Source organism: Lissotriton vulgaris, chromosome 1_1 (assembly GCF_964263255.1).
Source record: "Lissotriton vulgaris chromosome 1_1, aLisVul1.2, whole genome shotgun sequence".
Taxonomy (NCBI): Eukaryota; Metazoa; Chordata; class Amphibia; order Caudata; family Salamandridae; genus Lissotriton; species Lissotriton vulgaris.
In genome coordinates this window covers 1,739,347,235-1,739,360,293 of record NC_141685.1, presented here as the reverse complement: position 1 = coordinate 1,739,360,293, position 13,059 = coordinate 1,739,347,235, and the positions used below count along the sequence as shown (strand labels likewise).

At 40.5% G+C, this 13,059-nt stretch overlaps 1 protein-coding gene across 1 annotated transcript in view; it reads left to right on the top strand.

Moving 5' to 3' along the window:
• The window catches only part of DYRK2 (dual specificity tyrosine phosphorylation regulated kinase 2), a 39,254-nt gene extending 27,264 nt beyond the window's left edge, over positions 1-11,990 (top strand). The window contains exon 3 of the mRNA XM_086919019.1: positions 2,748-11,990. Within this exon, the coding sequence (XP_086775145.1) occupies positions 2,769-4,349 (1,581 nt within the window). The 5' untranslated portion in view covers positions 2,748-2,768 and the 3' untranslated portion in view covers positions 4,350-11,990. The remainder of the gene's footprint in view (positions 1-2,747) is intronic.
• The last annotated feature ends 1,069 nt before the right edge of the window (positions 11,991-13,059 follow it).

Below are 13,059 nucleotides of genomic sequence, written 5' to 3'. Positions count from 1 at the left end.
GAGGGGCGGGAATAAGGCACATAGGGAATATAATGAGGAAAGGTGCTCAGAAAGACGTAGTGGTAGAAGGGAGCAAAAGCATGGAAACACAAGATGAAGGAAGAAGGGCTATGTGCTCCCATTGACTGCTAAAAGGGAAATGGTGTCAAAACACACCAAAGGAAAAAATAGGTCAATTATATCAGCTGTGGAAGGATACAATTCATCCAATCAAAAGTCGATGAGGCCAAAGTATTCCAGAGTCGGAACAAGCACAGCAATAGGCGGGAAAAGCCAATGAATGCAGAGAAGGGAACTGACATAGACTTGCTAGCCATCGATTTATGCAAAAGGAGCAGACCCTAGGCCACTCTAAGTATATGCCAAACATTGTTAACACTGCATCTGCCATAGACAGCTAAAGTTGTCTGTAGCAAGACTGCAACAGAGAGGTATGATACGAGGGGAGTTCAGGCAAAGAATGGAGGGGATGGGTGGTAGAAAAGTAAAAAGTGACTTGGTGTCTCTCTTCATCCTGCATTCTCTATTAGGACTCCAATTCATTTTTGAGAGTGAATATGCAAGTCAGAACTGATTTGAAAACAGGCTCAATAAATGTCACTTCGGATTCGTCAGAGTCGATCTGTCAGGAAGGGGATTTGATTGGCGGGCATTTGGAAACCTAACACAGTACAACTGTACGGTTGTCTTTATTGTTGCTGTGCACATTTTTTTATTATTTCTTTTTGAAATCTTGAGTTTCAACTAGAACAATTTAAACCTCTTCTCTGAAATCACACCTAACTCCAAAAGAGAGATGCCCATGCTCTAGTGATCTCCTTGCCGAAAGCAAGATTCAGTTTGCACTACGTGCATAATGAGTCACTGGCATAGCAGGTAGATGTGATTTACTGCATATGTAGTGGAACTAAAATACCGCAGCACCATATATTTAAGGTCATATTTACTTTGACATTACCTGCTTATTACTTACTCTCTGTTGCCATATCACTTTGCTAGGTGCCATTGACATTATCGCAATGCCCTGCCCTCTCCTTTCACTCTCGCTTCAATAGCCCTCTGATTTAGCCGCTTTGCTGAGCCAAGATCTGGATGGCGCATTCCTTTGAGAACATGACAATTTCATTCCTTTCTGGCCAGTGTTACTTGCACATCCGAGCAGTAAACAGCTGAATTCGTCTTCCATTCCCTAACTTTAGAGCCACTTACTGATGCTTTAGAGCCACTTATTTTGCTCTGTGTGTTGCTTTTTAGTTACAATTTTAGTTCGTTCAACTTTACTTTTTTAAGTATTTTCAAAATGTGTCCAAACGAGTTTCAAATGTCTCAGTTACATTGTGACTGCTTCAAGTTCATTCACATATTATTAATTAACGTAGCAGCAACACATCACTGCAAACTTCACAAGACAAGGATCCAGTCTGCTGCTTTTGCCAGTGCTCCATGATCCTATGTGTGAGGTGGTAGAGGCCATGTTTGCGAGCAGAATACGCAGTTTGAAACTAGAGTCCATTGTTTTGTGTGTGGGGGTTGGTTACCCGTGTATTGCTTTTATAAGCAGGAAAGCAAAGCTGTTCTGTTGGACCGGACCCTTACAGTAAATCAAGCCTTTCTCTTCCATTCTCCTTTCTAGTCAGATGAGGTGTGGTTAGATACAGACTAGTCCAGCTCTATGAGTAATGTACACACACACACACACACACACACACACGTGTACATTTGAACTGAAGCACTGGTTTCATATTCCATGATCACTTTACAGCGTTCTAGGTTCATAATGAGTTGCTGTACTTTGTGATAACCCATAATTTATTAAATTATTACAGTGTAGTTATTTTCATTTGGTACGAACGCAATATGACTTGTTACCGGACCTTTGTAGTGCATCATTGCTCAATACGATTACCGGTTCCTAGTTTTACCTCACACCTTCTGCCTATTCATGGCCAAGGCCCTACTTATCTGATGAAACGGTTTACCCGTTATCTTCCTAATCAGCCTTTGCGTTCTGCCTCCCAGCATTTGCTGCTGATTCCACGATTCCGACGCTCTCCGCTGGGGGGGGGGGGGGGGGGGGGGGGTGAGGCAGTCAATTGCGGTTAAAGCAGCGATTGCTTGGAATTCTCTTCCTTTGACCCTTCGGTCTAATTCGAATTTAGGCTGTTCTTTTCTTTTGTAATGGCCCTTTGCATTTATCCGCGCCAGGATACTCTGGTAGTAATTGAGCGCGCTACAAAACTGCATATAACATAACATATAACATATTATAGTTCATTATTCTTCATGAATGTTACTGTGTGTGGCATAGCATAGCAGCTGTTTATGCTGAGAGTTAGCTGGTAACTAGACTTAGCTGTTTCAATCGAGAGTTCAGAACACCTACCCTGCATCACTACTAGCCAGGGAGGTGACAGGACTTGGGCTTGAAACATAATTCTCTAGGTGTTTTTGCATATCTATTGGTATGGTTAGAACCCAGTCCATGCAATTTCGGCTCCTCCACCTAGGTCTGCTAATGTGACGATTGCTTCTGTGGTGTCGGGAATTTCGCATGCCTAGAATTTCTTGGGAGAAGCGACTGTGTGTAAAACAAATCAAATTCTAGTTAGTTTGTGCATGCAAGCGTTTCTTTCCATCCTTTAAAAAGTCTTTCTAAAACTTTTGCAGTGGTGCTACAGTACTTTTTGACCAGATACTTTTCATTGTATGTCTTGCACGACTAAATCTTGCACTGTTTTTTATTCTAGGCTGGCGTTGGTAGGCACACCATGAACGAACACCTGCATGTTGGTGGACATGGACAGATTCAAGTTCAACAGCTGTTTGAAGATAACAGCAACAAGAGGACTGTCTTAACAACACAACCCAATGGGCTTGCAACAGCAGGCAAAAATGGATTGCCTGTGGTCCAGGATCGGCAACTGGACAGTTCTCATAGGCGCCTGAGTAGTTGTACTACATTGAAGTCTACAGATGGAACTGGGAAGGTTAAGTTATCTTGTATATCCCCCGAGCAAGCAATGAAGCAATACATGCACAAACTAAGCACCTTTGAGCATCATGAGATTTTCAGTTACCCTGAAGTATACTTTGTGGGTCCAAATGCAAAGAAACGTCAAGGTGCAATTGGTGGTTCAAACAATTGTGGGTACGACGATGACCAGGGATCATATGTGCAAGTGCCCCATGACCATGTGGCGTACAGGTATGAGGTCCTGAAAGTAATTGGAAAAGGAAGCTTTGGGCAGGTTGTGAAGGCCTATGATCACAAAATGAATCTAAACGTGGCATTAAAAATGGTGCGCAATGAGAAGCGATTTCACCGGCAAGCAGCTGAAGAGATAAAAATTCTGGAACACCTGAAAAAGCAGGATAAGGATAACAGCATGAATGCCATCCACATGCTGGAGAACTTCACATTCCGCAACCACATCTGCATGACCTTTGAGTTGCTAAGCATGAACCTTTACGAACTGATCAAGAAAAACAAATTTCAGGGTTTCAGCCTGCCTCTAGTTCGGAAGTTTGCTCATTCGATTTTGCAGTGTTTGGATTCTTTGCACAAAAATCGAATCATTCACTGTGACCTTAAGCCTGAAAACATTTTGCTGAAGCAACAGGGTAGAAGTGGGATCAAAGTGATTGACTTTGGTTCTAGTTGCTATGAACACCAGCGTATTTACACATATATACAGTCACGATTTTACCGAGCCCCAGAAGTGATTCTCGGGGCTCGATATGGATTGCCTATTGATATGTGGAGCTTTGGCTGCATTTTAGTTGAACTTTTAACAGGGCACCCTCTCTTTCCTGGAGAAGATGAAGCAGATCAGTTGGCGTGCATGATCGAACTGCTTGGTATGCCATCTCAAAAGCTGCTAGATTCTTCAAAACGAGCCAAAAATTTTGTGAGCTCCAAGGGTTATCCTCGATACTGCACTGTTACAACCTTGCCTGATGGCTCTGTCGTTCTCAATGGGGGTCGATCTCGTAGAGGAAAGATGCGTGGACCTCCTGGATCCCGAGACTGGATAGCTGCACTAAAGGGTTGTGATGACCCGCTGTTTCTTGACTTCTTGAAGCAGTGCTTGGAGTTTGACCCTTTGCTACGGATGACACCAAGCCAGGCACTTCGGCACCCGTGGCTCAAGCGACGGCTACCAAAGCCCCCAACTGTGGAAAAGACTGTGGCAAAGCGAATCACAGAAAGTACTGGTGCTATTACGTCAATTTCTAAGTTACCTCCGTCTTCAGCAACTGCTGCAAAACTCAGAACTAATTTGACACAGATGACGGACTCAAATGGCAATATTCCGCAAAGGACTGTGTTGCCAAAACTAGTAAGCTGATTGTAAAAGCAGTTTTCTGGTAGTACAAAAGTTGCTACCTACTGAGCCTTTTTAAAAAACGACAGAGCTCAGATTTGTACTTTTTATTTGCTAATTTTCTGTACTTTTTACACGTTTTAATTGGAAAAAGCGTGGATTTTGTTTTATAACAGACTGAGACAATGCTTTAAGTTTTTATACTTTTTAAAACATTTGTCGCATACTAAGAGCCTTACTTTATTTTGTGCAGTAGAGAATTTACCTCAGTTGGCTGGCCACTGGGGTCTGCTGCACGTCTGTTATGCATTACAGACAAATGTGTCAAATGTGCCCACTACCTTTTTGTGGAGTTCACATCTTTTTTTTATTTTTAAACTCTTTGCAGTGGGATACTAAAGGAATTTAGTACCAATATTCCCTCGCCAAGCATCTTCTCATAGATCTAATTATTACAGTTGAAAAAGTTTCATTGCTGCCTCTTTTCAACACGTTGATTTGGGAATGAATGGCAAGATGGAGCCACAGCCTGACTGAGAAACAAACACAAACAAGACATTGATACAATTTATTAAATTGCTAATTATAAATTTATGAGACGAATTCTCATGCTGTTTCCAAATTATATGTATTGTCAAATATCACACAAAATATTGAGTGTAAACGAGTACTTTCCTTCTCTCATCCTTATTAACTTGAACAGTCAAAGAATTCTCAGATTTTGCAAATGAAAGAAAAGTGAAATTAGATTTTTGATAAATTGATATACAGAACCTATGTTAAATCGAAGGTCCAGATGCTAGATTAAGGGAACATTATTGAGAAAGGTTTGTGGAGTTAAATGTTAATGGAAGAAAACACTAATGGCATAACCGAAGCATCTCCTAGTTTCTGTACTTGCCATCTTCCTCAGACTCTCAAAAGTGTGGGCCACTGCTAATTTCTGGCAATGTTTAGTCAAACTGGGGTTTTCGACTGCAGTGCCAATGACTTCCTGAATCACCCATTTTGTGGCTCATATACCCAAGCCAACCTCTACCGTCATATGTCTGTGCCACAGTAACATCAGAGGTACACCTCTTGAGATGTTGATCTTCAGAGAGCAACAGTTTTGTTAGCCTCAAGCTCTTTTTCTATAGCTCAAGGTCTTGGGATTATTTCACATGTCTTACTCAGGATGTCTGCATTCCTACCCACAGGCAATCATAATTATATCCATACATCACTACTTCGGGATGTTAGCACCAAAAGTGATTGCAGGGCCACTTCAGTCTTCTTTTTTTGCCTCCCCCTTTCCACCTTTGTACTTTCCTTTACCTGAGATGAGAAGATCTTCAAATTATTCTTTTTAAATTGAACACACTTTATTAGTAAAGGAGCCGGAGGAAATCAAAGACTTTCCTTGCTTGTTATCCTTATTTGCTCGGATTTGTTGGAACACTGAACCAGCAGGTGCAGGTTCAACTCATACAAATCCCCCACCTCCTGACTGATGTCATCAAATAATTAGCGGTCTCTTGTTTAAATCAACATCTGCAGAGGAATTTGCATATTGGATATAGAAAAAATTCTTCCAGGTATCTTTTCCCAAACAGCGGAAGAAGTGTGCATCTGTAGAGTTTTCCATTAGCCAAGGAGTAGCCAAATTAGGCTTTGTGTGCCATAGTCTCCTTATCTGCATAACCGTGCTACCCCAGTGTCGATTGGTCATTGCCATGTGAGCCATGTACCACCACTCTTTGCTTAAAGTTTGTAGACTTCGCTATCAGAGTTGACAGTAACTGAGAAAACACCAATATGAAACTTTTGAACTTTTTAAATAGACGAGTGATCTAGACAAAACCGACCATTCTCCTTAACATATCTGCATAGGTTTGCATCCTTCTCATTTTATCCCTGTTACAGGCTCAAGTGTGTTTCCTGCAATAGTAGGTACAGGCTTGATGCTTGCAGACCACCATGACCTGACTGAAACCACACAATTGTGCTCTGTCTGCCTACCTAGTGCAGAACAGTTAGGAGAATTTGTGCTTTTCGGACATCCACCAATACTCAATCAAGGCATCCATTTGGCTTTCAAAGATCAGCGGTGCTGCAGAGTGGTTTAGTTCCTAATTTTCAAACCAGCCACCACTTTCACCACAACAGACTTTGATGTGTTGCTTTCTCCTCATTTCTATAACAGGGTCAGTGGCTGCCCCAGTGTTGTACCGTCCGGTCTGAGCCATGTAGCCACTCGAGTGCATCTCCCTGAAGTTTCTTCCTTCAGTACTAATTTTGCCAACTGCTGCCTTTCTGAGCGTTTTATTGTAGCTATAAGTTGAAATTTGTTGAAAAGCGTGAGTACCAGGTGCAGCCTTGACACTGCCTAAAGCTCCACTACCAGATCGCAGCCACTGAATTGCTCCCTGGTGGCTCTGTAATATAAACATTGGCAGGAGAATTTGTAGGTGTTGGACATCAAAAATATATCCCTATACACCAGTGTGCCTTGTAAAGTGCAGTGCTCTCTGGGCTAGTTTTCCTCTCTAAGGGAATTCTTGTGATGTTTGGTAGTTATTGTATACGTGATCTCTTTTCTCGTAAGAATAAACCCTTGATTGTCAAGTGAGAAACCATTTAATTCAGATTCCTTCTTGAAGATTATATACAATCTAATACAAATTGGTTTGCTTTAAATCCTTTCACCGTTTTCCATCAACAAATCATTATTCAAGAGCCTATAGCGAAACGTAATAGAGATCTCTCGACTTCAGGTCAGACTTCCTCTTGCGTTGTAAAACCCCTGAACAAAATGCTCTCAAACTTAAGGAAAATCAATGTAAAAGTGAAGAGCTGTATCCTGTGTTCCTCCTGCAACCCTAGCTCTGTTTTTCAGTGTCCAATCAATGTAATACTTTTTCTTTTTTTGGCCAGTGAATGCCCTCCATCTCAGCCTATGGCTGAGGTTTTCAATTTAGTTAATTTGTGGAATGGGCAAAACTTCCATGTATTTCTTAGATCCCGGAAAAGGAGGAAGCTACGAAAATGATATCGACTCTGAGTTTGAGGCTATTCATTCATTCTTTGCTATGCAGCAGTAGTGTTCTTAAAGTGTATTGCATTAGAGGCTGCATAGTGTTGAAAGATGTTGATACTTTTACACTTGTTGGTGTAGACGAGAGCAGTACCTGAGAACGAGCCAGATGGATTCTTGACATTGATAATTGTGTGGTAAAGTCAAGCTAACAAGAGTAACTTGTAGTTGATGCTTTTTCGGTTCACAAGAGCAGTACCAGACAGCACTCCTGTACATCGTTTTATGTGCAGCAAAAAATGACCCTATACACCTTCTAAACACTTAAGAGGTTCTTTAGGTAGCAATAGTTCTACGGCCAACTCTGTCCTGATTGTCTATTAGGGTAATGCATCCAAGTTGTCTCCTTAAAAGGTTAAAGATGCATCAGATTCAGTTACAAAAATGGAAGCAAGAGAAACAAATCCTTCAGCAGTTTTCTTCTTGTTATCAGGTCATTTACAGACCCTCCTGTGATAAACAAGTGTCTCAAATCCTTATGGGATGGTTTCTCAGGAAGAGCTCCTGATCAACTGCTTTGTGTGATAGTTTCTGTGATCTTGACTAGGAATCTTCCAGGAAATCTCAAAGCATTCTCTAAGATATGCTATCCAGGGTAACATCCTAGAGCTTGGGGCTATTCATCAGATTGTAAAAAATGGTTGCTTCCAACTGAAAAGAAGGCAAGCTAAAGAAATCCAACTAGATGTTGCCTCGGTCATGTCATGACTCAAAGAAACCTCTGCCTTTGGCAACTTCTTAACAAGCTCTTTGTGAGGACATCTTCCTTCCCTTTACTTCAGTGGCTACTCTTGAATGTCCACCTGAACATTCACTTCTCCAGTAAATAATCACTTAGTTAGGTGACAGAGGACTGTATAACATTCAGTGGTAATGGCCTGACAAAATTGGCAGTAGGGTAAATAGAACAATACATTTGAAAGGAGACTGGGGCTGTCTGTGTAGTTCCTTAATAGAACAATGGGGGGAATGGCAAGGCTGCATTTTGTGTATACAACGGTGATAATGTATTAATGTAAATAGGTTGCCTTGACAAAAATAGAAAAGAAAAACTTTTATGACTGTCATAAAAAAAACTTAGACATATCTAACAACCAGCAGATCGATGCTGTGATTTTAACAGGGTCACAAAAAGGCTTCCTTACTCGGACCATATGCTCAGTTAATAGCAATTTAAATATGGATAAAAATCTACTCGGACCCCCCTGCCCCCACTTTAAAACTGCTGCACTCTTACTTTAAAGTAATTCTTCAGTTGCCTACAACTAACAATACCTCTGTTCAAACAGGTTGCTGCCATATGTCACTGAACAAGAGGCTGTTTGCAGGGCTAGTTTCAGGATTTCAAACTCCAAAGGCGTGCTTAAGATTTGTAAACCTTAACCCTCCACTATAACAAGTAAAGTAAACAGCACAAGCAGTTGTCAAGCAGCCTCTATTGGAGATCAACAGGCACAAACACCTCTATACCATACTTTCCCTTCTGCTAATACCAGTCTAGTCTTGGAACCAGTATGAGAAATCTCTCTTCCAGTGATGCGATCCGAGTTGACACACCAGCAAATTGTAGTTTCCTTGATCAGCGCAAGTTACATGAACAAGTGCACCAACTAGAGAGAGGGCTTAAAAGACCTCAAGTGCGTGTGCCAAGAAGTCAATTGATCCCACTGCAGCAGTGTGCAACAAACCTTTGCTGCTTCATTTCTGAATCATACATTACAAGCTTTCCCAGGAAGATGTTTTTTCTCTTTTCTTTTTTTTTTAATATATCAAGTGGAATGCCATAAGGGATGCATGTGGATTAAAAGTGAATCAGACAGCGATTGCAACATTTTGCCAGTTTTTCACCCAAAAGTCAAGTATGCCACGTTGACTGAGGAGATATTTGATTGCACTACCCAAGGTTGGAAACAAGTAATCGCATTAAGTGACTTTGTCATCACCTTCGAAGCCACGTCCACTGTGGTTGACCGATGCAAAGAACTGTGAAGGAAAAGTAAATATTTATGAAGACTTACATGTGTTTAACATATATTGCACCCTCACTTCCCCACTGGTGAAACCAATTTTTATTTGCAATTGAAACCCAGATTAAAAAAAAAAGTGTTTCCACTTTGTGAGCGTTTTAAGATGTTTTAAAATTGTGCATTTGTCATTGTTAGTAAGTAAAAGTGGTATTGCATTAAATATTTAAAGGAATATGTTTTCTTGGTACCGGGTGTAGTAAAGTGGAAAATTTATCAGGATGTTGCAATGGAGGGGTCAAACATAGAATGAAGGTTTTACAAATGTTCAAGAAGTGAAAGGGTTTGGGAAGGTGACAGCAAGAAGAGTAACTGTATATATTTTTGCAATGCATTGATCTGATGTCCATGAAGTACCAGTAAGTTAAGAAAAAAACTCAAAGCATGGTTCCCTCTGAAGTGACAAATGTTTCTGGCTAGGTTCTCCAGGTGTCCCACCTCCCCAGGTGTTCTGTAAACACATGTAAACAGTGGCAGATAAATGAGGTAAAGCCAACTAATATTTTTGAATCCTCACGATGAAAATAAAACTACAAACTGTCTGAATATTTGCCAAGTTCATCGCCTCCCTCCAAACCCTATAGCACTGTTATATATTTTTTTTTCAGAAGGAAAATATTTGGTTCCAGTGAGCCCCTTTTTTCTAAATTGCTTGTCATTTGTGGACTTGCATCATGTTAGAAGGCGATAAGACTTCAAGACTATGCTTGCTTTGATTCGTCCCTCCGATCCTTGCAGGCTTCCAGCGACTGGTCGCTGAACTGGTTGGAACTTTCCAGAAAAAAGCCTCCCTTTCTCGTTAATTATTTACATACCGTCAAGAAAGAGGTGAATCTCTGTTTGAAACAAAGTTTAATATATTTGGGATATTGTCTTGCTTTTTCCAGTACAGAGATACAGTCTGTAAATTTCTATTTCTGAAGCTGCAGATACAAATGCTACTGGTAAATTTCCATCCTGTCTTACGATGTAAAATTCAGTCTAAAAAAAGAAGCAAAAATGCAACACACTGGAAGCTTTTTTTTACCTGAACAAGTAGCTATGTCGTTGATATGAGGGCTCCTTCTTGGCCACGCCCCTGCAATGAGGAAAAAACAAACAAGGTGGCTTCTACCTACTAAGGGCTCTCTAATGGATGGTTAGCTTGGAGTTGGCATGGGAACCGTGCTCTGCTTCAGAGATTACCATTGTCTAGGGAAGTCTCTGCTACTTACAGCTACTTACACATTATAGCGATAACTCAGCAGTTGTGTCTCTTCAGTTGCCTTTTCATTGGTCTTGATTTCTCGCACAGCTAGCGGGTTCACGAACAATTGCATGTACTACTATAGAGGCAAAAGAGTGACACAAGGAGCGTAGATTAACAATAAAGGATACATTCAGCTGTGCCCTTCATGTTAACAATGTGCCTTTAATGCTGTAAATGCTATGTTATAGGGCCCGGAAGATGGCTTCTTTCACCCTTTTGAATTCTAAATTGCAAGAATGTTTTTATCAACCTGAGATCGGTCTTAGAATATTCATATGTACCTAAGGGCCTTTCATAGGACCACCTGACAAAGAACACTGCCTTGCAAACAATTGCAGTAGGGCTTTGAAAGCATTACCAATGTATTTGCTAAGTAAAGGGTTAAAGAGGCCTTTTTGTATTTACTTGTGTCTTAACATCAGACGGATTTATAACAGAGATATTTTTTGTTATGCTAAAATACTAGAGAAAAATCAACTGTTTGTGTAAGGTTTACCTCAGAAGTTTCATTTTATAGTGTGATGATTCCCAGGGCATTTGGTACGAACCAAAGTGCATTCCTTTTTTATGTGCCTGGCCCTAAGGAAGGCAGCCAGAGATTTTTACATTTTCATGTTCAAGGCGCATAAGCCACTTTTGCTTATAGGGCTGTTTGGAGGGTTTATGTGTTTGTGAAAAGCACATTAGAAGGGAATTGGATTGGGCTATGCTTTATATTCATACAAGAGCACGTGTTCCCACTTTGGGAGCAGTTCCTAGAACTTTTATTGGACATTCATATTTTTGCCTCTTATTTTTTTGAGCAACAGTGGATATCAGTAAATTTTATTAACATTGCCCAATCTAATTCTGTGGTAGAGTTTGATTTTGTGGTCGCTTACTACTGCAGACTTGTACATCTCTACTACGCAACAAGTTATGAAAAGTAATTGTGATTAGCTCCGTTTTAGCTGCTGCAATGTTGTCAAGGCAGCATCTTGGGGTTTTATTCAGCATCGTCTTAGGACACGTGACTGTACCTTGCTGCAACTGTCTGTACTGCAAATATGTGAAGAACTTGGAATGAATGTGGACTCTCCCTTCTCTTTCTCTCTCTCTATATATATATATTCATGTACATTTTCTGTGAGAGGCTGCTGTTGCCACTTCAACATTGACTACATGGTGCAGTAGGTTTTAATCCCTAGTGGCCAGTTTTATGATACTGTATGTATTGTACAGCTGATTACAGAAGTCAAATTTCAAGTGAATATTTGTTCAAATTTTATTGTTGTGGCCAGAGACCATTTCAGAATAAAACTCTATGTCCTACCTTTCTTCTTTCTATGCATTTCTCTGTTACGTAATATGAAAAGACAAATATCAAAGGTGGTTTGTGACTCTTAATACTTTTAGACTGCTTAATATGTTCACATGTTTTCAGAATTTTATATTTATACCAAGAAGCAACACACGCATTTGCAGGCTTCATTGCTACACCCAACAATATTTAAAGCAAATCAAAGGCATATTTGTGAAAATGTACCCTGGTTGTAGCCGATTGCATTAGATAGACTTAGATTAGCATTAAATACTTCATGCTAGTACATAATACTGCATACAGTGCACTGTGCTTGCTTAGACACTGGTAGATAATCTAGCGGTATGATGTTATAGATATTCTGAAGCTCTCAATATTGAGTTTCTACTACATGTATCTAGTCGATAATAGTTTACCATCATTTTTAATGAGTTGTTTTTACTGTGGCTCTTTAGTGGAGTCTCACTTCTTCCACATAAACCCCATCATTACTTTTTGCGTCCCCAGAATGTGAACCTTCTCAGGTGTCTGATTCCCTCTACTTGTGTCTCTTGTCCTTAAAACTCTGCTTCTGCGCTTCCTTCCACTGTCGTGTTTCATATAAACCACAATGGGCCTATTGTCTCCAGCCTGGTGTGACTGTTAGGTGGAGAGCCAAGAAGTGGGAAATACCATCCTCATTGTCATTGCCACCACCAAAGGTGTGTGGGAAATTTGTTTCTGTCCTTGATTCTGCAGGGAGGGGGACTCTTTCAGTCCTTGCCTCTGCTGGAAGCTGTAGTTGTCTACCTCTCTAGCACTTTATTGTTCACACATCTTTTCATGCAATTCCCCTTGTCAGGGTAAGACCTTTAATGTTATTTTATCTGTGTTGGTGTTTATAAGCCATAGAGCTCAGCTTAAGTAAAGAAGTCACAGAATCAACAAAAGATAATTTTAGACTATTCTGTGCTCTTTTTGATGGCTTCTGGATCCAGCATCTGTTGGTCTTGAAGAAGACATCATTCTCTCTTTTGTTTGGAAATCTTAACTAGTTTCCCGTTTCTTCTTTTCCAATATTGTTAATGAGGGAGTGGGATACACTT